The 25,705-nt window shown below is 44.5% G+C and overlaps 1 protein-coding gene across 8 annotated transcripts in view; it reads left to right on the forward strand.

Moving 5' to 3' along the window:
- The window catches only part of SLC12A7 (solute carrier family 12 member 7), a 745,935-nt gene that overhangs the window by 264,331 nt on the left and 455,899 nt on the right, over positions 1–25,705 (forward strand). For 6 of the 8 annotated variants that reach the window (XM_073587687.1, XM_073587689.1, XM_073587686.1 and 3 more), the window contains exon 5: positions 6,374–6,428. The exons of the other annotated variants lie outside the window; for them this stretch is intronic. In XM_073587687.1, coding sequence (XP_073443788.1) covers positions 6,374–6,428 — 55 coding nt within the window. The remainder of the gene's footprint in view (positions 1–6,373; positions 6,429–25,705) is intronic. 8 annotated transcript variants of the gene reach the window in all.

The raw sequence follows: 25,705 nt of genomic DNA on the forward strand, positions 1-25,705 counted from the left end.
ATCCTGCCATAGAGCTAGGCCTATCGCAATACCCCGGATAGCCCCCTGGGATTTAAACCTAGTGCTAGAGGCCCTTACAAAAGATCCGTATGAGCCATTACATCAGCTACCCCTAAAGTTTCTGACCCTAAAAAAAATCCTGTTAGTGGCCCTCACGTCAGCCCGCAGGATAAGCGATTTACAGGTTCTCTCAGTAAATCCACCTTATACGCAAGTCTTTCAGGATAGGGTAGTGTTAAGAACAGACCCCGCTTATCTGCCCAAAGTAGCATCAGATTTCCATCGGGGCCAGGAAATTGTCCTTCCATCTTTCTGCGAGAACCCAAAAAATCTGGGGGAGGAAAAGTTCCATAATCTGGATGTTAAGAGAGCTCTCGTAGAATACATATCTATGACTAGCCAGCGGAGGAGGTCCCAGTCCCTATTCGTAGCTTTTCAGGGTGCCAGGAAAGGCTATGGGGTTTCAAAAGGGACTATTGCTAGATGGATTTGGGAGGCCATTAGTGTAGCCTACACAGCTAGTGGTATCCCGATTCCTGACGGCATCAAGGCTCATTCCACCAGAGCCGTGGCGACCTCCTGGGCCGAAAAAGCAGAGGTATCGATCGAACAGATTTGTAAGGCCGCTACCTGGGCCTCACCTTCAACCTTCTTTAAGCACTATAGGTTGAATCTATCCTCCTCTGCTGACTTAACCTTCGGTAGAAGGGTGCTGCAAAAGCGGTGGTCCCTCCCTAAGGTGTTTCGAATCTCCAAAAATCTCTCAGGTGGTGCTGTCATGGGTGAAGGGAAAACCACCATGGTTACTTACCGGTAGCCGGTTTTTCTGGAACCCGTGACAGCACCCGTATATTCCCCCCTCTTTTTCACCATATGGGTGTGCACAATTAGTAGGGTGTTTTTTGAGTGTTGTGGTGTTGGATTAAACATGTAACTAACCGGGAAGTCCTCTCAGTGCTCTGTAACCCAACTGAAGCGGGGGAGAGGTGCCGCCCCTTATGTCTCAGTAGGTTCCTGTCCTGGCGGGGCGGATCCCTCTCTCAGGTGGTGCTGTCTCTATCTGATGCACCTGGATTACACCATATTCTTACCTCATCGTTCTCTTAATTTTACTTCCTATGTGAGACAACAGAAGTCACTCACCATAGTGATGCAGTTATTTAGATCCTGGCCACACTACAGTGTCAGATTTGTGGGTTCTTGGCTCATTCACAGTTACTACAGACAGGCATGAAGGACTGTCTCGTTACCGAGTATGCTCTTACATCAACTTAGAGCCCGATGTCCAGCAAAGAGCGCAGTGGTGAGTGAGTACGTGTACAAATTTTCTGAATGCTGTGCTCTGTCGCTATCTACTTGTAAGGTTTTTCCTTTATCCCTCTATTCATGATCCAGAGAAACATTTGTATACATTCTACTGAATTCACGGTTTCTTTCGTGCTGTGGACAATGATTTCTGCAGATAGTCATGTTTATTTATTTATTTTACTCCCTTATATAGCGCCGTTAATCCCACGGCACTTTACAGACATTATCGGCACTGTCCCCAATTTTAGTCACAATCTAAATTTCCTATCAGTATGTCTTTGGAGTATGGGAGGAATCCAGAGAACCTGGAGGAAACCCACAGAAACATGGGGAGAACATACAAACTCCTTGCAGATGTTGTCCTTGGTGGGATTTGAATCCAGGACCCCAGCGCTGTACTGCCCATGTTGGTGCTGATTTTTTTTAAATTTTTTTATATTGCTTTGTATACACCGGTTATGTGTAGACAGGATGTTATGTCACAAATGATGCCACATAATTGTAATTGTATGAATAAGGACTGCATTCTCCTTTGATACCACTGTTATGTTTGACTAGATGGTGGTCCGATTCTAATGCATCGGGTATTCTAGAATATGCATGTAGTTTATTTATGAAGTTTTAATTATAAAGCAATAATGCACCCCCCAATCCTGATATGTATGGTCCTCTCACCCTCCAATCCTGGTATGCATGGTCCTCTCACCCCTCTTTCCTGGTAAGCATGGTCCCCTCACCCCCCTTTCCGGGTATGCATGGTCCACCTCACCCCCCTTTCCTGGAATGCATGGTCCCGTCACCCCCCCTTTCGTGGTATGTATTGTCCCCTCATGCCCCAATCCTGATATGCATGGTCCCCTCACCCCCAATCCTGATATGCATGGTCCTCTCACCCCCCAATCCTGGTAAGCATGGTCCCCTCACCCTCCAATCCTGGAATGCATGGTCCTCCCACCCCCAATCCTGGTATGCATGGTCCCCCTCACCCCCTTTTCCTGGTATGCATTGTCCCCTCACCCCCCCTTTCCTGGTATGCATGGTCCCCCTCACCCCCTTTTCCTGGTATGCATTGTCCCCTCACCCCCCCTTTCCTGGTATGCATGGTCCCGTCACCCCTCTTTCCTGGTATGCATAACCCCCTCACCTCCCTTTCCTGGTATGCATGGTCCTCTCACCCTCCAATCCTGGTATGCATGGTCCTCTCACCCCTCTTTCCTGGTAAGCATGGTCCCCTCACCCCCTTTCCGGGTATGCATGGTCCCCCTCACCCCCCTTTCCTGGTATGCATGGTCCCGTCACCCCCCCTTTCGTGGTATGTATTGTTCCCTCATGCCCCAATCCTGATATGCATGGTCCCCTCACCCCCAATCCTGATATGCATGGTCCTCTCACCCCCCCAATCCTGGTAAGCATGGTCCCCTCACCCTCCAATCCTGGAATGCATGGTCCCCTCACCCCCCCCCTTTCCTGGTATGCATGGTCCCGTCACCCCTCTTTCCTAGTATTCATAACCCCCTCACCTCCCTTTCCTGGTATGCATGGTCCCGTCACCCCCCTTTCCTGGTATGCATGGTCCCTTCACTTCCCTTTCCTGGTATGCATGGTCACCCTCCCCCTATCCTGGTATGCATGGTCACCCTCACCCCCACCCCCCTTTCCTGGTATGCATGGTCCCCCTCACCCCCCTTTGCTGGTATGTATGGTCACCCTCACCACCCTTTCCTGGTATGCATGGTCCCCCTCCCCCCATTGCTGGTGTGCATGGTCCCCCTCCCCCCCATTGCTGGTATGCATGGTCCCCCTCCCCCCCCATTGCTGGTATGCATGGTCCCCCTCCCCCCCATTGCTGGTATGCATGGTCCCCCTCCCCCCCATTGCTGGTATGCATGGTCCTCCTCCCCCCCATTGCTGGTATGCATAGTCCCCCTCCCCCCATTGCTGGTATGCATGGTCCCCCTCTCCCCCCTTTGCTGGTGTGTATGGTCACCCCCACCCCCCTTTCCTGGTATGCATGGTCCCCGTCCCCCCCATTGCTGGTATGCATGGTCCCCCTCCCCCCATTGCTGGTATGCATGGACCCCTCACCCCCCTTTGCTGGTATGTATGGTCACCCTCACCCCCCTTTCCTGGTATGCATGGTCCCCCTCACCCCCCTTTGCTGGTATGTATGGTCACCCTCACCACCCTTTCCTGGTATGCATGGTCCCCCTCCCCCCATTGCTGGTATGCATGGCCCCCCTCCCCCCCATTGCTGGTATGCATGGCCCCCCTCCCCCCCATTGCTGGTATGCATGGTCCCCCTCACCCCCCTTTGCTGGTGTGTATGGTCACCCCCACCCCCCTTTCCTGGTATGCATGGTCCCCGTCCCCCCCATTGCTGGTATGCATGGTCCCCCTCCCCCCACTGCTGGTATGCATGGTCCCCCTCCCCCCATTGCTGGTATGCATGGTCCCCCCTCCCCCCCATTGCTGGTATGCATGGTCCCCCCTCCCCCCCATTGCTGGTATGCATGGTCCCCCTCACCCCCCTTTGCTGGTGTGTATGGTCACCCCCACCCCCCTTTCCTGGTATGCATGGTCCCCGTCCCCCCCATTGCTGGTATGCATGGTCCCCCTCCCCCCCTTGCTGGTATGCATGGTCCCCCTCCCCCCCCCATTGCTGGTATGCATGGTCCCCCTCCCCCCCATTGCTGGTATGCATGGTCCACCTCACCCCCCTTTGCTGGTATGCATGGTCCCCCTCCCCCCCATTGCTGGTATGCATGGTCCCCCTCCCCCCCTTGCTGGTATGCATGGTCCCCCTCCCCCCCATTGCTGGTATGCATGGTCCCCCTCCCCCCCATTGCTGGTATGCATGGTCCCCCTCCCCCCCTTGCTGGTGTGTATGGTCACCCCCACCCCCCTTTCCTGGTATGCATGGTCCCCGTCCCCCCCATTGCTGGTATGCATGGTCCCCCTCCCCCCCCTTGCTGGTATGCATGGTCCCCCTCCCCCCCATTGCTGGTATGCATGGTCCCCCTCCCCCCCATTGCTGGTATGCATGGTCCACCTCACCCCCCTTTGCTGGTATGCATGGTCCCCCTCCCCCCATTGCTGGTATGCATGGTCCCCCTCCCCCCCATTGCTGGTATGCATGGTCCCCCTCCCCCCCATTGCTGGTATGCATGGTCCCCCTCACCCCCCTTTGCTGGTGTGTATGGTCACCCCCACCCCCCCTTTCCTGGTATGCATGGTCCCCCCCCCATTGCTGGTATGCATGGTCCCCCTCCCCCCCATTGCTGGTATGCATGGTCCCCCTCACCCCCCTTTGCTGGTGTGTATGGTCACCCCCACCCCCCTTTCCTGGTATGCATGGTCCCCTTCCCCCCCATTGCTGGTATGCATGGTCCCCCTCCCCCCCATTGCTGGTATGCATGGTCCCCCTCACCTCCCCCATTGCTGGTATGTATGGTCCACCTCACCCCCCTTTGCTGGTATGCATGGTCCCCCTCCCCCCCCATTGCTGGTATGCATGGTCCCCCTCCCCCCCCATTGCTGGTATGCATGGTCCCCCTCACCCCCCTTTGCTGGTATGCATGGTCCCCCTCACCCCCCTTTGGTGGTATGTATGGTCACCCTCACCCCCCTTTCCTGGTATGCATGTTTGCCCTCCCTCCTCCCATTGCTGGTATGCATGGTCCCCCTCATCCCCCTTTCCTGGTATGCATGGTCCCCCTCATCCCCCTTTCCTGGTATGCGTGGTCTCTGTTAAAAAAAAAAAAAAAAAAATTATATACTCACCTTCCGACAGCCTCCGATCTTCTTTCCACGCGCCCGGCCTCGCAGTCCCAGTAATGCATTGCCCGAAACACCGCTGATGACGTCGCGCCCTCGCAAGAGTGACGTCATCTCCGGTCTAAGGCGCAAGGCATTACTGGGACCGCGAGGCCAGGCGCGTGGAATGAAGATCGGAGGCCGTCGGAAGGTGAGAATAACATTTTTTTAATTATAATTCTCTTTTTTACAGGTCAAGGCCTGTCGCCCCATTGAGCGCTGCGCCCAACTGCGCCTGACGCTGATTATACATATAGATTGCTTGACAAAGGTCCAACATCTAGGTTGAAACTTTGTGGGATTTTTTTAGTGACTAAAGTTTACCATTCTACTGATACGATTCCCTTTGGCTAGTACCTGACACATGGTTCTGCCGAATAGAATTTATGAAATGCAGCCATAATGCAACTGTCACAAAATCCCACACATTCTATGTGCTCTGTTTATAGCGCAAGACTCTGTACATCAGTGTATAGTGTGATACTAGCATATGTTTATACTATGTCAAATACTTTGGTCTTTCTGATGCAAACAGTATTTCAGTAGTGATATTTATGTTGGATAACCAGAGAGCACATACTTGCTAAAAAGAAAATCCCCTTTTTTTCCTGATAAATTTTAAAGGAACCTGTCATGTGAAAACTTGCTATTAACCTGCAGATCTGTGATTAAGGCCGGGGTCACACTTGTGAGTGCAAAGCGAGAAACTCGCAGGAGTCTCTCGCATTATTACCCGGCACTGCCGCCCGGAGCGTTCAGCTGCATAGAAATACATGCAGCCGCACCCTCCCGTCCCGAGTGACGGCGGCAGTGTCGGGTAATAATGCGCGAGATTCTCGCATTGCACTCGCAAGTGTTTCCCCGGCCTAATTTGTAGATACTGAGAGCACCACCGCCAGGAGGAAATAAATTGCATTAGAACCAGCTGTCAGTCAGTGCTACCGCTGACTATGCACAAAGTGGTGACTGAAGTCGTGCCAGTCCACCCCATGGCTGAAAGCCTGAACTGGCCCTGCAGCGGGGATCTCAGTGTGGGTGCCGAACAGGTTAATAATGCTATCAACCTGCAAGCTAACCCCACACCTGCAGGTTAATAGCATTTGTTTACATTACCGATTCCCTTTCACATGATTCCCTTTCCTTTAGGAGGTTGATATAGTAATCAGAAAATGTGGTGATGTTAACAAATGTAAGCAGGCACTTTTCTGCCTTCTCCTGAAGTAACAGCCATAATGTGACTTGATTTTTCCAGACAATGTTGACTGCCATATCTATGAGTGCAATTGCAACAAATGGAGTTGTCCCAGGTAAACAGTTGTTTTAGTTTTTATCCTTAATTGCTGGAGATTTATGAAGTTTTTCTTTCCCATAATGACTGATCACAATACTGCTCACTTGTTCTTGAAAAAATGAAATCTCTGTCATGATTGGTTGTTATAAGCAGCAGAAAATAGGTTTACTCTTAGACAATTTTCATAACTGTGCCCAATTGATATACAGTACAATTAGTGCTAGCTACAGTGGGCAATTGTACAAATTCTGTAATATTTTTGCTTGTGACATTTTACAGAAGTACTTTCTATAATAAATAATCTTTAACTCCTTAACACACCATGCTGGCCTTATCTGTCATGGAGACAGTAACCTTTGTACAGTCTTGGCCGAAAGTGTTGGCACTGTTGAATTTGGATGAAGTATTTCTTTGAGAATTTTTTTGCAATTACACGTTTTGTTATACACATGTTTATTTCCTGTGTGTGTATTGAAACAACACAAAACAAAAACAGATTAAAAAGAGGCAAATTGGACATAATTTCATAAAACGAAACTGGCCCTGACAAAGTTGTTGGCACCCTAAACTTAATATTTGATGCACACCCTCTGGAATAAATAACTGCAATCAGTCGCTTCCTATAACCATTAACAAGCTTCTTACACTTCTCAACTGGAATTTTAACCCACTCTTCCTTTGCAAACTGCTCTAGGTCACTCATAAATGAAGGATGCCTTCTCCAACAATTTTAAGATCTCTCCACAGGTGTTAAATTATCACAACCCTGTCAGCACCGGTGACTTGCCACGGCTGAACAGGGTAACTCACCCGCCTCTATGAGGGAGCCCAAGGTCTGGTGCTGCATAGGAGTTCAGTCAGATGAGACCTGAGAGCCATGGGAATATGCAGCGGTGGCTCCGGAGAGTAAACTCAGGTCGGACAAAGCACAGGATCATACACGGAGAGAGCGGTGCAGTACAGAAGGGGCAGGCAGAAGGAGGTCAGGATGTAGCCAAGGGGTCATACACAGAGATGGCAGCGCAGTACAGACGGGACAGGCAGAGGGTTGTCAGGACATAGCCAAGGGGTCATACACAGAGATGACAGCACAGTACAGACAGGGCAGGCAGAACTCTTAAATGGGGACAGAACCAGATGAGAACCAGACAAACGTAACGTAGCACAGGCACAAAGCACAGGCACAACAGGGTCACACACTCGGCCAAGGGTCAAAGTATAAGCGATGAGAAATGACCCCACAATGAGGCATAAAAAGCCTCCTAGAATTGCAGAGTGAGTCCATCCAGATTAACCCTAGAACTACCTAATCCTGCAAACTCAGTAAACCATGACATAAATGGGATTTAGACTCATTTCTGTCTTCAGAACTCTCCAGCTCTTTGTTTTCATCCATTTCTGGGTGCTTCTTAAAAGTATGTTTGGGATCATCTTATTTCAAACCTAAATCCTTTGGTAATTTTCATATTTCATGATTCCTTGCACAGTCAATTCTCCCAGTGCCAGAGGTAGCAAAACAACCCCAAAACATCTTGAACTTCCACCATATTTGACTGTAGGTACTGTTATTTTCTTTGTAAGCCTCATTCTGTTTTCATAAACAGTAGAATGATGATGATGTGCTGTTCCACAAAGCTCTATCTTGGTCTCCTCTGTCCACAAGACTATTTCCCAGAAGGATTTTGGCTCACTCAGGTACATTTTGGAAAACTGAAATCTAGCTTTTTTATGTCAGTCAGCAGTGGGGTCCTCCTGGATCTACTGCCATAGCATTTTAATTTCATTCAAATTTCAACTGATAATTCTCTCTGACACAGGTGCACCCTGAGCCTGCAGGACATATTGAATTTCTTTGGAACTTGATAGGCTCTGCTTATCCACCATCTGGACTCTCATGGTAACCCCTTCAAAGAAAAGCTAATTTGAGTTCAGATACAAGCGATCTTCAGATCTGCCATAATTTGTCCAAATTTAAATAAATGCCATGCATCAGAGATGAGAAAATAAAACACAGCCAGTGGCTGTCATTGTACAATTCTTGTCTGAATCGCAGATGCCCAGTCACAAGTCTTTATGACAACTACAAAGATAAGGAAAGTGGGGATGGGTGGCATGATGGCTCAGTGGTTAGCACTGCAGCCTGGGGTCCTGGGTTCAAATCCCACCAAGGACAACATCTGCAAGGAGTTTGTATGTTCTTCCCGTGTTTTCGTGGGTTTTCTCCCACATTCCAAAGACATACTGATAGGGATTCTAGATTGTGAGCCCCATCGGGGACAGTGCCAAAAATGTCTGTAAAGCACTGTGGAATTAATAGCGCTATAGAAATGAGTAAAAATAAATGGCTTAATACATTTCCTAACAAAGTATTTTAGTTGGGAATAACAAGGTAGTAAATTATGGAAACTCCTAATTTCCTTGAAACTGGTTCCACCCAGCTTTCTATGCCTTCTGTAACAAATAAAACTCAACACTGACACCTCTATATCAAAGGCAACACCCTGTGTTATTGCTTTTATGAATACAATTATAAAGCTAATACTAAAATTCAACATTATCAAAGATTTTTAGATATAATTGTTTAAATAATAATCAAAGCAAAGTATAAATATTTACCATAACAGGACTGTCCTGCGTTGCAACCTTTCATCATTTTTTTTTCTACCATCCAAGGAAAATAGCTACAGTGCCATTTGTTGTAAACTTCTTGATTATGGTGCACACAGTGGACAAAGGAACATCAAGAGCTCTGCAGAATGACTTGTAACATTGAAATTGTTGATATTTTTAAACAATTTTAGTTCTTAAGTCCTCAGACAGTTCTCTTCTCTTCCTCTTTCTGTTCTCCATGTTTAGTGTAGTACACACAGATACACCATGAAAACATTGTCAACTGCTGCCTCTTTTATCTGGTTTCAGGTTTGATTTCCATATTGCTTTCACTTGTTACTTGCCACAAGTGAGTTTGAACAAGCAACCCATGCTTGAAACAAAGTTGTTTATTCACAATTTTGGAAAGGTGACAACAACTTTGGCCCATTTTGGGGTTTTGCGTGAAATTATGTCTAATTTGCCTTTTCTTCTTTTTTTGTGTTCAAACAATAAACATATATAACAAAATATGTGTAATTTCAGTAATTTTCTGGGAGAAATACTTTTTCTGGAATAATTTCAAGGGTGCAAACACTTTCAGCAATGACTGTAGGCCAGAAAATATTGACCTGTTGCAATTTATTGGCCAGACTGAAAACTGAAAGATTTCAGATTTTTTTTATTAAAGGATTTGCAAAAAAAAATCTTTAAAAAATGAAGTTGGAGCTTATTTTAAAGTGCCCTTAATCCCAGGGCACTTCAAGTGAAAGCATAATTTACAGTAAATGCATAACATAAGGTATGAAACAAATAGAAAAATAGAAATAAACATGGCTATGTGACAGATTGGTACAATGGGAGAGAGGATCTCCCGCGTGAGGGCTTGCAGTCTACAGGGAAGGATAGAGGAGACAATAGGGTGGGTAGGAGTTACTGATATGGCATTCTGTTCCCAGCAGGGTTATTGCAGGTTATGGGCTGTTTTTTGTCGTTGAAGATTTGGGTTTTCAGGTTGTTTTGAAGTTTTCAAAGGTGGAAGAAAGACTTTCTGGTAGGGGATAGCTAGTTCCAGACTAAGCATGATGTACAGAAGAAAATTTGGTGACAGTTGTTTGAGGAGTCTACAAAGGGACGGCAAATAGAGAGGTCTTCTGAAAATCTGAGATTCTGTTGGGCAGGTAGCAAGAGATTAGGGGACATGTTATGGATAGCCTTGTAAATAATTACAATGTAAATCATTGTAAGTATTTTGAACTGAATGTTCTGGGTAATGGGTAGTAAGTAATGAATTTGCAAAATTGACAGTTGGATTCTAGAGGCAATGCAATAGAGGAAGTTGTTGCAGTAGACTAGGTGGCAGATAATAATTTCTTTAAAAAATTCTAGTCAAGGCTGAGAAAAGATCTGATTTGAGAATTGTTTTTAAATTGGCTCTAGCAGAAAATGGTGAGAATTTCAATGTGCGGTTTGAGAAAACAGGATGAGTCCAGAGTAAATAAGAGACAGCGAAATTGAAAGCTTAGCATAACATATACCAGACTCATAGTAAATTAGCACCGGGTGTACACACACCCTTTAAGTGCATTAAATCATTCCACTGTGAAATAGCAGAGAAACCAGAGAACAACAGGAGTTTTACATAAAATATATAACCTTTATTGCCACATACAAAAAGATAAAAATGCATAATATAACACATGTGCAGACAATGTAGTCAAGTAAACACCAGAACCGGGAAATATGTAGCGGTAAGTACTCATACCATCACAGATAATGTGACTTTCCCCATGTAGCAATCCCCCATGGACTCAGATATCAAACAATGATGTCCCATAGTGGAAATAAATCCCATAGCGCTAATATAGGACCTGGCTATCCATAGCCTATATTGTCCCACTACCAGTAGGCGCATAAGAAAAACATCAAAATAAGAGCAAAGCCGGGGGAAGCAGGGAAAGAGACATAGAGTAAATACTCACATAGCAGAGCACCACCGCTGCGTCCCGGGACACCCCGGCGGTGGTGCTCTGCTATGTGAGTATTTACTCTATGTCTCTTTCCCTGCTTCCCCCGGCTTTGCTCTTATTTTGATGTTTTTCTTATGCGCCTACTGGTAGTGGGACAATATAGGCTATGGATAGCCAGGTCCTATATTAGCGCTATGGGATTTATTTCCACTATGGGACATCATTGTTTGATATCTGAGTCCATGGGGGATTGCTACATGGGGAAAGTCACATTATCTGTGATGGTATGAGTACTTACCGCTACATATTTCCCGGTTCTGGTGTTTACTTGAATACATTGTCTGCACATGTGTTATATTATGCATTTTTATCTTTTTGTATGTGGCAATAAAGGTTATATATTTTATGTAAAACTCCTGTTGTTCTCTGGTTTCTCTGAAATTGAAAGCTTGCAGCTGTTAACGGTGCCCAGTAGGTGTGTTGACGTGGTGAAGCAAGATTGTGGAAAGATAATAATTTGTTTTCTCCATGTAGAGTTTCAGAAAGCAGGATGAGAAGTAGGATTGAGTTGATAGATATTTTGGAAAGATGACATATGGGCCACACGGGCAAATTTATCAGCTTAAAAGTGATACAGATTTTATGAACAGTCACAAAACAAAGGTATAAATTTAGAAAAGAATGGGTCTCAAGACATAGCTTTTAATGACAACAATTGAAAAAGGGTGTGAGGAGATGATGCAGAGGTATTGTGAGAGTGGGAGACATTAAGCAACCCATTCATCAGTTTCCATCAGATTTCTAGTGCAAAAATGATCCAACTTTTGTCATTTTTACACCATTCCCGGCTATCTCTGCCTAGTTTTTGAAATTTGAGTAGAGAGAGGAAATGGGAACATCTGCATCTGATAGCTTATCATAATTTTTACCTCACAAAAGTGGTGTAAATTGTGCCAAAAATGTACTTCTGTCCCTGAATATACAGTCCTGCTCATCGTTCTTGCCACCCATTAAGTGTAAGTACATCATGTGGAATGTCTCCTGAAAAAAAAATGATCAAGTGAAAGTTTTTTGTAAAGAGCACTCATGTTAAATACAAAAGAGCAAATGGTAAACAGTAATTTAAAACAAAAAAGCAATGTGAAGGAAAAATAGAAAAGCCTAAAGCTTACTGTGACACTGGTATTGGCTCCCTTTACATCAAATTAGCATGGAAAGACATTTTGACTCTCCTGTGGTAAATTGCAAATGAAAATCACCTGTGATTAATTGTTGGTGCCCATGTGACATGAATTAAATAATAAATGATGGCTTCAGTATATTGAAAAGCCACATGGTAAGCCCTGTTCTCTTGCCACAGTGGCGAAGACAGTGAAGCTACCTGAGGACATCAGAACTGCTATTATTAGTAAACACAAGACCTCTATATATATGGTATATAAGGCCATCTCCAAAGACCTTGGTATCCAGTTTCAACAGTGCGCAATGTTTTTAAGAAGTTTACCAAGCATGGATCTGTCAAGAACCACCCTGGACTTGGGGGGGGGGGGGGGGGCTAACATTGACAAGAGATGTCTTCAAAGGGTGCTGTGAATGGTGGAAACAAACACCATGTCAAACATCCAAAGACCTGAAGGCTAACTTGGAACAGTTTTGGGTCATGGTTTCAACAAGTGCCATACGCCGCACACTAAACCAAGCAGAGCTTTATGGGTGAAGGCAAAGGAAGCAACCATTGTTGAAGAAAATACATAAAAAGGAACAGTTGATCTTTACCAAATAGAACCTTGACAAACCACAATCCTTCTGGGAAAATGTTCTGTGGACAGATGAAACAAAAATTGATCTTTTGGCAATACAAAGCAGCAGTTTGTTTACAGACGATGCAATGAAACTTAAAAGGAAAAGAACACACTACCAACAGTTAAGCATGGTGAAAGATCCATAATACCGTGGGTGTTATGAATGGGTAGCAGAGTAGGAAATAAAAAACAATACAAGCTAAGTCTCAGAAAACCAAAGAGGTTGGTAACTATGCATTAGGGTGACCGGATCTCATATGAGGGGGAAAAAATGTCAGAATCTTGTTCGTCTGGACCCCACAAAACGATTCCCCTTTCCAGATATTGAGAGAGCCAAAATTTGAGCTCGATCAAACGACGTTAACCCGTGCCGCTCGTCGCTCAAAGTTTGAAAAAATCCAAATTGAGGTATTTTAAGATTTAGGTATTTTGCATAGTCTGTTAGACTATAAAGAATGTGACAACAACATTGCAGTGATAGCCCTGACCAAATTTTCAAACCATTTGTGGTATTTGAATGCAGAGTTGGTGGGATTATCGTTTTTTGATCCCACCATTACAGACAATGAAAAGTTGTTAATGGCTAATAAATTGCTCAGTAGCACAGATGAACCATCAGAGCACGCTAACCTACATGAGTTGATAATTTTACATAGTTATCTAATCTATTCTAGAGCTTTTGTTAAAGTAGTTTTTGAAACGTCAGAATATAATGCTCGGCATTTGCTTACAACTTGCAGGACATATTGCTTTTGTTCTTCATCTTTTGTCAGAAGGTCGTTAAAGTCGGTTACTTCCTACCTCTTTTAATTTTTCTTTCCTAACTTTTGGATTTACAACCCTAGCGTGCTCTGATGGTTCATCTGTGCTACTGAGCAATTTATTAGCCATTAACAACTTTTCATTGTCTGTAATGGTGGGATCAAAAAACGATAATCCCACCAACTCTGCATTCAAATACCACAAATGGTTCGAAAATTTGGTCAGGGCTATTTCTGCAATGTTGTTGTCACATTCTAACAGACTATGCAAAATACCTAAATCTTAAAATACCTCAATTTGGATTTTTTCAAACTTTGAGCGACGAGCGGCACGGGTTAACGTTGTTTGATCGAGCTCAAATTTTGGCTCTCTCAATATCTGGAAAGGGGAATTGTTTTGTGGGGTCCAGACGGACAAAATTCCGACATCGATTTTTTGTGGTCACCCTACTATGCATACTGCAGACCCCTGATTCTAACACGCAACTAGCAGCAGTCGTGGAGCGTTCCTACGGTGGTCCTAGACGCCTCGTCACAACCGGAGAACTAAATAAGCCTAAAGCAGGAAAAGAGGAAAACTGCCCCAGAGCAGACCCCAAAGGAGAGACAGCCCCCCACATGTATTAACGGTGAAAAAAGATGAAAACACAAACAAAGGCAGGAAAATAGGCTGAGCAAACGATGGGGCCAAACTAACTAGAAAGGACAGGAAAGGAAAGACACTGTCTGCAGTCTGCCAAAAAACCCTACAAAATGTCCAACACAACTGATAGCAAAATTAACCCTGAAGTCACTAGACTTCTCCCACTATATTAGCACTCTAAAATATTCTGAGACAGAGCAAAAAGAGGCCAATCTAATAAGGGACAAAAAAAGGCAAATTGGCAAATAAGAGTGGAAATTCAGCACAGCCCAGCCGGGCTGGTTGACCACACAAAAAACTTGAAAGACCAACAAGAGCAAGTCTGAACATTAGCAAAAAACAAACTTTTCTTGAGAAGACTGGAACAGAGCTGAGTCCTAGACCTGAGAAGCAGACTGAATCACCAGCACCTGGATAGGGCGTCGGCTGTCTTATATCCAGTCTGATACTCCAGAGATCCAATCATCTCCCTCACCAGGTGGCAAATCACTACCACTTAAACCAACCTCACTACCTCCTGTCACCACCAGAGAGAGAACGGAAGGGGAACTCTCAACTGGTGGAGCAGAAAATGAGCTCATAACACGTGGGGTTCTTTGCTGTGTCTGGTACTGGAGGCCTTGAATGTATCACCGTAATCATGAAATCTGAAAATTATCAAGAGATTTTAGAGAGAAATGCCCTACCCAGTGTAATAAAACTTGGTTTGAGGGGAAGATCATCTGTTCTTCAGCAAGACGATGACCCAAACCATACGTCCAAAAGTACACAGGAATGGTTGCAAAAAAATGGACTGATTCAAAATGGCCATTAATGAGTCCTGAGCTCAATCCCATTGAAAATCTTTGGGGTGAACTGAAATCTGCCATTGTGAAAAAGTACCCTGCAAACATTCAAGAGCTTGAAAAAACTGCAAAGGAAGAGTGGGAGAAAATACCAGCTGAGAAGTGCAAGAAGTTTATAGATGGCTACAAGAAACGTTTGTAGGCTGTCATCAATGCCAAAGGGTGTGCAGCCAAGTATTAGGGATACCTTTTTGTTGCACTTGCTGTTTGTTCTGTTTCTTATTTGAAAATGCAACATATAAGTTGAAAAACAATGTTTTATTGTTGTATTACTTTGTACACTAATTGAAATATCCTGAGGCTATAACTTTGGTACATTTCCATTTCTTTCTGAAGATATTGTACAGTCTATGACAAAAATGAAGGGATGCTAATAATGGTGACCAGCACTGTAGTTAGTGCAGGCAAAATGTGTTATAAGAATTGGACTGATGAGAGATATAATAGACAGAATTTTCAGAGGAGAATAGATAAAATTGGAGTCCGGCTCAACAGGACTGGATTTTCCTTTTCTTTTTCAAAAGAAATTATAGTGCGTACAAAAGAAAAATGTACATGGTCGACATGACCCAGTCGACGCGTTTCCACTACACTAAGCGGTCTTACTCATGACTAGTGGTCAAATAACATGCAGTCATTTATATATTCTTTTCCAAAGTAAAACACAGATGTTCTTAATTCACTTAACAATTAGGAGTTACAAATAGCAAGCAATGTAGCAAATACTAGAATGACATTACAAAACTGCAAATTACAAACTGCACTGCACATGCGCCCGCCATTTTCTAAGATGGTGGTGCCCATGATCCGGGACAGCGGGACCCCGGGAGCCACAGCAGGACATCGGAGGTACCGGGGGGGCGAGGGGGGGAGCGGAGGGAAGGGGAGGGGGATCAGATGATGGCGGCGACAGATCGCCGCCGTCCGTCGGTGTGGGGGGGTTGGGTCTCGGTGTCCAGCCATGTCCGATGTTATTGCAGTATCGACCATGGCTGGATTGTAATATTTCACCAAATTTCATTGGTGAAATATTACAAATCACTCTGATTAGCTGTTTCACTTTTAACAGCCAATCTGAGCGATCGTAGGCATGTGGGGGGCTAAGCTACGCCCCCTGGGGTTAACTCTAAGGTGTCCTCTGTGTGCAGGTCGGGTGACCTTTCAGTGACCCCGGTCACCCGTCCCGCAGGGGGGCAATCAATTCATGATGCCACGTTGGCGTCATGGGTCATATTGGCACGACTTTTCATGACACCTATGTGGCATCAAAGGTCAGGAAGGGGTTAAACAGGTGAAAGCACAATACAAGCATTTATAAATGAATATGCATGCCGCCCATGAAATGGAAAACATTCTTACCAGGAAACGTGATCAAGATCCTTTTAATGCTTTAGCCGCTAATTGATAATTGAAAATAGTCCGTCAAAGAAAAAAGAAACATCCGGCACTGTCCCTGAGGAAGAAATACCCGCAAAGTCACTTATAACCGCTATCAGTGTGACACCTGTAACCCTTGCTGAACGGGTGCTCTATCCATGTGAAGAAAAAACATGAACTATCATAGTAGAAAAAGACAGCAGGGTGGCACTCACCGTTCTCTTGAAATGATTCACTTTATTTCATGTTAATAAAGCATAGGCAATGGCACGGGAGAAATGCAAAAAGACGGACGACAGCCGTTTCGTGCACAATGCACTTCAACACGTCCCATGCTCAAGGAAACACTAATTTATACCACATGTGTGAACAAAAGAAACTCCACCCTTTACCTGAACGTGTCTTAAAAAAACCCCGAAATAAAAAAATAAAAACAAGCATAATTTACATACATTTTTTCTACATTGGGAAAACTATCCGGCCCCTCTGTGTAAGATTCAGGGAACATTTCAAGACTTATAGAACACATGAGGAAGGTACATGGGGGAAATGCGGAAGCATTACGGTTTACTGGCATTGAAAGGGTGTCTGCACCGCAGTATAGAGGGAGTCCTAAAAACATCATTTACAAATAGAGACTAAATGGATCCTCCGTACAAAAGCCACAGGTCCTTTGGGTCTAAATGAAAAAGTGGATATGTCCGTATTTCTCTGAAACGGTTATGATTGCTTGTTTTATTGCATATGGTGTATGTAAATTATGCTTGTTTTTATTTTTATTTTTTTATTTCGGGGTTTTTTTAAGACACGTTCAGGTAAAGGGTGGAGTTTCTTTTGTTCACACATGTGGTATAAATTAGTGTTTCCTTGAGCCTGAGCATGGGACCTGTTGAAGTGCATTGTGCACGAAACGGCTGTCGTCAGTCTTTTTGCATTTCTCCCGTGCCATTGCCTATGCTTTATTAACATGAAATAAAGTGAATCATTTCAAGAGAACGGTGAGTGCCATCCTGCTGTCTTTTTCTACTATGATAATTGAAAACCTTGCTGAAATACTTTTTAGGCTGGAGTCACACTTGCCGTATGACGAATCGGTCCGATTTTCTCAGCCAAGAATTGCAGGAGTGTTCTCCGTATGGTGATCCATATGTAATCCGTTTGCAATGCAATGATGCAATCTCTTCGCATCTAGTATCCGTATGCAATGCGATTTTAACGTGAGCTGTTACATACAGCACTTCTCTGTCATTGACACGTCGATTGATAGATGGATATATAGATAGATTAAAAGCCGGCAAACGGTCTGCCACATACAGTATAATCACAGAGTGACAGGTTAGAATAGAATAGATATATACACATAGAATAGGTGTGTATCTAATATATAATTGCCTTGTAATGTTTTAATTTCCCGTTCTTTCAAGATGTCACCGTATCCCAGAATTCCTAGCGGAGGAAGTTCACCGACTGCCATATTGGGCCCCCCAATGATGGGTGTCTCAATATGGAAACTGCTGCTGGTACCAACCTATTGCGCGGTACCACCAGCGGAACACCTTCGCACCACACACTCTCACATACAAACTCACACTCATACACTCTCACACTCACACACACTCTCACACACACACGCAGCCTCTTGTGCTGTCCCACCAGGGAACACCGTCGAACTGCGCCTATGCGAATTCCGCACAGGCGCAGTGAATCATTCAGCTGATCCCGGTGGCAGATGCGCGACGTGTCTACAGGCAGAGGAAGCTGGTAACATTAACTGGGTTTTCCCACAAATGAAAGTTCATTTTAAAAATTGTCTGACCTTGTACGGAGCATACCACATCTCCTGGGCAGGAGAGGAAGCAAAAGACAATACTGACATTACAGCAGGAGATTGCAGAGGATACATTTTGTGAGGTAAAATATTTCACTGACTGTTTTTAAACAATATTTTACCTCACAAAATGTATCATCTGCGATCTCCTGTTGTAATGTCAGTATTGTCTTTTGCTCTCTCCCCTGCCCAGGAGCTGTGGTATATTCTGTACATGGTTAGACACAGACAATTTTTAAAATGAACTTTCGTTTGTGGAAAAACCCCTTTAAAAACATGGCTCCTCCTAAAAAGTACGCCAATGACAATGAAAGGAAAGCAGCAAAGGCACAACGTCAAAGACAGCAATGCTACAAAGCCTGCTCCCCTATCGTGACATTACCACCCTCCATCGGGCCTCCATCTAGTATATACAGTATATAAATGTCAGTGACACACACACATATATATATATATATATATATATATATATATATATATATATATACCGTATTTTTCGGACCATAAGACGCACTTTTTTCCCCAAAAGTTTTGGGGAAAAAAGGGGGGGGGGGGCGTCTTATGGTCCGGATGCACTTACCAGCAGGGCTGTGGAGTCGGTAAGCCAAACCTGCGACTCCGACTCCTCAATTTCCCTTACACCGACTCCGACTGCACGACTCCGACTCCCACATATATTGCTTATATTTAAGTGAAAAATTTATTGTAGTACAATGTGAACATCAGACATTTAATCATTTTTATGATCCAATAATCAAGATATTTAGATAGAACATAATATCTATTTATTGGAATACAACTTTAGAACACAAAACTGTAATAAATTGTAAATATGTAATACACTGTATACATGTACATGTATATGGTACAGACCAAAGTTTGGACACACACCTTCTCATTCAAAGAGTTTTCTTTATTTTCATGACTATGAAAATTGTAGATTCATTCTGAAGGCATCAAAGCAATGAATTAACACATGTGGAATTATATAATTAAAGTGTGAAACAACTGAAAATATGTCTTATATTCTAGATTCTTCAAAGTAGACACCTTTTGCTTTGATTACTGCTTTGCACACTCTTGGCATTCTCTTGATGAGCTTCAAGAGGTAGTCACCAGAAATGGTCTTCCAACAGTCTGGAAGGAGTTCCCAGAGATTCTTAGCACTTGTTGGCCCTTTTGCCTTCACTCTGCGGTCCAGCTCACCCCAAACCATCTCGATTGGGTTCAGGTCTGGTGACTGTGGAGGCCAGGTCATCTGGCGTAGCACCCCATCACTCTCCTTCTTGGTCAAATAGCCCTTACACAGCCTGGAGGTGTGTTTGAGGCCATTGTCCTGTTGAAAAATAAATGATGGTCCAACTAAACACAAACCGGATGGAATAGCATGCCGCTGCAAGATGCTGTGGTAGCCATGCTGGTTCAGTATGCCTTCAATTTTGAATAAATCCCCAACAGTGTCACCAGCAAAGCACCCCCACACCATCACACCTCCTCCTCCATGCTTCACGGTGGGAACCAGGCATGTAGAGTCCATCCGTTCACCTTTTCTGCGTCGCACAAAGACATGGTGGTTGGAACCAAAGATCTCAAATTTGGACTCATCAGATCAAAGCACAGATTTCCACTGGTCTAATGTCCATTCCTTGTGTTCTCTAGCCCAAACAAGTCTCTTCTGCTTGTTGCCTGTCCTTGGCAGTGGTTTCCTAGCAGCAATTTTACCATGAAGGCCTGCAACACAATGTCTCCTCTTAACAGTTGTTGTAGAGATGTGTCTGCTGCTAGAACTCTGTGTGGCATTGACCTGGTCTCTATTCTGAGCTGCTGTTAACCTGCGATTTCTGAGGCTGGTGACTAGGATGAACTTATCCTCCGCAGCAGAGGTGACTCTTGGTCTTACTTTCCTGGGGTGGTCCTCATGTGAGCCAGTTTCTTTGTAGCGCTTGATGGTTTTTGCCAATGCACTTGGGGACACTTTCAAAGTTTTCCCAATTTTTCGGACTGACTAACCTTCATTTCTTAAAGTAATGATGGCCACTCATTTTTCTTTACTCAGCTGCTTTTTTCTTGCCATAATACAAATTCTAGCAGTCTATTCAGTGGGACTATCACCTGTGTATCCACCAGACTTCTGCACAACACAACTGATGGTCCCAACCTCAATTATAAAGCATGAAATCCCACTTATTAAACCTGACAGGGCACACCTGTGAAGTGAAGACCATTTCCGGTGACTACCTCTTGAAGCTCATCAAGAGAATGCCAAGAGTGTGCAAAGCAGAAATCAAAGCAAAAGGTGGCTACTTTCAAGAACCTAGAATATAAGACATACAGTATTTTCAGTTGTTTCACACTTTTTTGTTAATTATATAATTCCACATGTGTTAATTCATAGTTTTGATGCCTTCAGAGTGAATCTACAATTTTCATAGTCATGAAAATAAAGAAAACGCTTTGATTGAGAAGGTGTGTCCAAACTTTTGGTCTGTACTGTGTGTGTATATATATATATATACACTCACTGGCCACTTTATTAGGTACACCTGTCCAACTGTGTGTTAAGACTTAATTTCTAATCAGCCAATCACATGGCGGCAACTCATTGCATTTAGGCATGTAGACATGGTCAAGACAATCTCCTGCAGTTCAAACCGAGCATCAGTATGGGGAAGAAAGGTGATTTGAGTGCCTTTGAACGTGGCATGATTGTTGGTGCCAGAAGGGCTGGTCTGAGTATTTCAGAAACTGCTGATCTACTGGGATTTTCACGCACAACCATCTCTAGGGTTTACAGAGAATGGTCCGAAAAAGAAAAAAAATCCAGTGAGCGGCAGTTCTGTGGCCGGAAATGCCATGTTGATGCCAGAGGTCAGAGGAGAATGGGCATACTGGTTCGAGCTGATAGAAAGGCAACAGTGACTCAAATTGCCACCCGTTACAACCAAGGTAGGCAGAAGAGCATCTCTGAACGCACAGTGCGTCGAACTTTGAGGCAGATGGGCTACAGCAGCAGAAGACCACACCGGGTACCACTCCTCTCAGCTAAGAACAGGAAACTGAGGCTACAATTTGCACAAGCTCATCGAAATTGGACAGTAGAAGATTGGAAAAACGTTGCCTGGTCTGATGAGTCTCGATTTCTGCTGCGACATTCGGATGGTAGGGTCAGAATTTGGCGTAAACAACATGAAAGCATGGATCCATCCAGCCTTGTATCAACGGTTCAGGCTGGTGGTGGTGGTGTCATGGTGTGGGGAATTTTTTCTTGGCACTCTTTGGGCCCCTTGGTACCAATTGAGCATCGTTGCAACGCCACAGCCTACCTGAGTATTGTTGCTGACCATGTCCATCCCTTTATGACCACAATGTACCCAACATCTGATGGCTACTTTCAGCAGGATAATGCGCCATGTCATAAAGCTCGAATCATCTCAGATTGGTTTCTTGAACATGACAATGAGTTCATTGTACTCAAATGGCCTCCTCAGTCACCAGATCTCAATCCAATAGAGCATCTTTGGGATGTGGTGGAACGGGAGATTCGCATCAGGGATGTGCAGCCGACAAATCTGCGCCAACTGTGTGATGCCATCATGTCAATATGGTCCAAAATCTCTGAGGAATGCTTCCAGCACCTTGTTGAATCTCTGCCACGAAGAATTGAGGCAGTTCTGAAGGCAAAAGGGGGTCCAACCCGTTACTAGCATGGTGTACCTAATAAAGTGGCCAGTGAGTGTATATATATATATATATATATATATATATATATATATATATATATGTAAATATATATATATATATATACACATACACACTCACACACTATGACTTATCTCGGCTAAGATAAAGCCTAGATCCTCAGGCTACATTCACACTATGGGTGTAGCCAGGATCAAACCTGGGGGGGGGGCAGAATCTCATACTGTTCCGCAGAATTTCATACTGCACACCTCAGCTGCTGCAGAACCTCATACTTCACACCCCTACACTTGAAAATAAAGCCTTAAGAAGATGTGGTGATGAATGCAGTCTATTTATTCCAACTATCAGTTGATGTTGATGTTACTGAAGACGAGCAATGCCTGTCCTGGGCGTCCTTTTGAGCAGCTATGAGGTGTACCTGACTGGTGCTAAAAAAAAAGGAGTGTTAGTCTGTGTGCTATCCAGCTTTCATTCTTTTTGGTACAGATATGATCTGGATAGACAGATATGGATAAATGGATATATAGATAGAGCAGATTTCTAATCTGCTTTTGCTATTGAAAACATTATCTATGAGCTCCAAAACCTTTCAGGTGATGCGGTTTTTTAAAAAGCTGATCTGCTTTTGCAACTGAAAAATGTATCCTCAAAAAACGCAGGAAAAATGCTGTGTGTGAATGTAGCCTTAGATCAGGAATAGAACAGTCATTTATAGGACATTTCATAACTTTCCCAAATTCCTATGAAAAAATATTCAGCATTTTCTGCATTGAGCTACTGTACCCAATTTATTATATATTTTAGGAGTCAGAGTCGGTCCATTTTATACCGACTCCACCAAAATGAGCACCGACTCCACGACTCCGACTCCAAAGCCCTGCTTACCAGGAGACACATCCGAGGCTGATGGGTGGCGGTTTGGCAGATGATCGGTGGTGCAGGGTCTCCGCCGGCATTGGTGGAAATCCCGGAGCCCCCACACATCCATCCCGGGATGGTGCGGCACTTTTGCAGGTGATCGGCGGTGCGGGGGCTCCGTCGGCTTTTTGTGAAAGGCCGGAGCCCCCGCACTTCCATTGTTGTAATGCTGAATTGAGCTTCATGAAAATGGCCGCACATAGTGAGATCTCGGGAGATAAGATCTCGTCCTGGGAGATGAGATCTCGTCTCCTGAGATCACACTCTGCGCATGCGCCGCCTCCAGCGGCCATTTTTCTGAAGCTCAATTCAATGCATTGAGCTTCAGGAAAATGGCCGCTGGAGATGGCGCATGCGCAGAGTGAGATCTCAGGAGACGAGATCTCGTCTCCCGAGATCTCACTACGAGCGGCCAATTTCATGAAGCTCAATTCAGCATTACAACAATGGAAGTGTGGGGGCTTCGGCCTTTCACAAAAAGCCGGCGGAGCCCCCGCACCGCCGATCACCTGCAAAAGTGCCGCACCAGCCCGGGATGGATGTGCGGGGGCTCCGGGATTTCCACCAATGCCGGCGGAGCCCCCGCACCACCGATCATCTAACAAATCGCCGACCATCAGCCTAGGATGGATATGTGGAGGCTTTCACAAAATGGCAGAGCCCCCACACCATCGAACCTGCTGCACCAGCCAGGGATGAGCCAGACCACCTCCTGTGACCCCACTCCACCAGCGCTCCATATCACACCTTACCCCCCCAGGTAAGCTGAATAATTCGGACTGTAAGACGGACCCTCATTTGATGCATTAATTTTTTTCCCTATTTTTCTTCTGAAAATTTGGGGTGCGTCTTATGGTCCGGTGCGTCTTATAGTCTGAAAAATACGGTATATGTCTTTATATTTCTTAGAGAGATAGAAGAATAGCCGGTAATTCATTTGCTTCTGTAAAATCACTGCAACAGGATAAGAGATGGATTACAAACAGTAAATCCATATAGAATAGGTAGATATATACATGTCAGTGGCAAATACAATTAGTATAGTGTGTGTGCAAAATTCTGGACATGTATTTAATGAATAAAAGATTCTTTTATGAAAAAAAATGTGTGGGTTCCCCCTATAATTAATAGCCAGCAATGGCCATGTAGACAACTGAGGGCTGATGTTAATAGCCTAGAAAGGGGCCATGGATAGCCCCGAGGTTAGTAATGAAGAGATGTCAATAAGAAGCCCCTATTACTAACCCCATAGTCAAATTGTAAAGAAAACAGACACCCAGTAAAAAATCCTTTAATCGCATAACACTTGTCCATATTCCTTGCTAGTGTGACTCCGGCCTTACAATAAATATATCAAATATATGGGCTATTGAAACATGCAAAGTTAACAGTATGCTTTTCGATATCATTGTTAAATTACATAATATACATATAATACTCTTTAAAATACAGCTTAACATTTATCCACATCGTTCTCAAAAAACTTCATAATTACATATTCAACATCAGAGGTGGCTTGCAAAAGATTACAACATCTCATTTACTATACTGTTTTGGCAGTTTTATAAAGAGAATTATTTCTGCACAGAAAGAAAAAAAATCTGTCTCATATGAGACTACACCCTTTCTAGCTGACACTTCAGCAGAGTCTGTGAGATTCGCAGCCAGAAATAACTCTCTTTCCAATGCAGCTCGCAGGGCCATCTGGATATAAACCTGGTCGGTGACGGTGCTCCTAGTGGCAGACTCATCAGAGGAACTCCGAAACCACAGAGTGAAGACTATAACCACTCTGAAAACCCTAGTCTGGATCATCAACAAGGAAAAAAAAAAAAAAAATCGCACCTAGCTACGGAAAGAATGAAATTTTTGAGGGGGAGTTTGGGAGTATTGCTGGATTCCAGTCTCATAGCATCCTTCCTACCTCGGAAAAAATAGAGATCGGTGCGGAACAGAGTGAAGGAACTCCTGAAAGGCTGAGTATCCATCAGGTCCACAATGCGGGTCTTAAGTCTTATGACATCCTGTATCCAATGTGTCCGCTGGGCACAATTTCATTCAAGAGTCCTGCAGAGGGAAGTACTATCCGTTTGGCATCGATGTTGGTCCTCCCTCGAAAAGAATATATCTTTATCCTTCGCAGGAAAGAGGTCTCTACTTTGGTGGATTCAACCGGGAAGCCTTGAAGTGGTGTTCCTTCAATCACCTCCCCATGCATAATTACACCGACGCCAGCAAGTGGGGACGGGGAGCACCCCTGGAAGGGAAGATCCTCCAGGGAGAATGGCCAGCAGACAAACAGTCTGAGTCATCGAATTACAGACACCTCTATGCGGTGTGGGAAGCCCTAAGATGGAACCAGGCTCATCTACAAGAACAACACGTAAAGATCCTATCGGACAATGTGACGGCGGTATCCTTCCTACACCTGCAGGGAGGACCCAGGCATCAGAAGCTCCAGGATCTGGCAAGGATGATTTTTTCCTGGGCCGAAAAGACAGTCCTATCAGTAACAGCAGTCGACCTCGATGAGTCTCAGAATGTCGTGGCAGACTATCTAAGCAGATGGAAGATCCAGTCACCAGAATGGGAGTTAAACAAGAAGGTGTTCCATCATTTATGTCAGCTTTGGGGCAGACCTCGGATAGACCTGTCTACAAACAGAAAATGCGCGAAGACGGACATGTTCTACTCATTGAACCCGTCAGACAACCCAGAGGGCATCGATGCGCTAAGTCAAAGATGGGGACGGTCCCTCTCCTACACTTTTCCTCCGATAGCACTTATTCCAGCCATACTCAGGAAAATACAGGAGGATCAGGCAACAGTATTCCTGATCGCCCCATACTGGCCAAATA

This window comes from Dendrobates tinctorius, unplaced genomic scaffold (genome assembly GCF_039654945.1).
Source record: "Dendrobates tinctorius isolate UK_male_01 unplaced genomic scaffold, ASM3965494v1 ptg000102l, whole genome shotgun sequence".
NCBI lineage: Eukaryota > Metazoa > Chordata > Amphibia > Anura > Dendrobatidae > Dendrobates > Dendrobates tinctorius.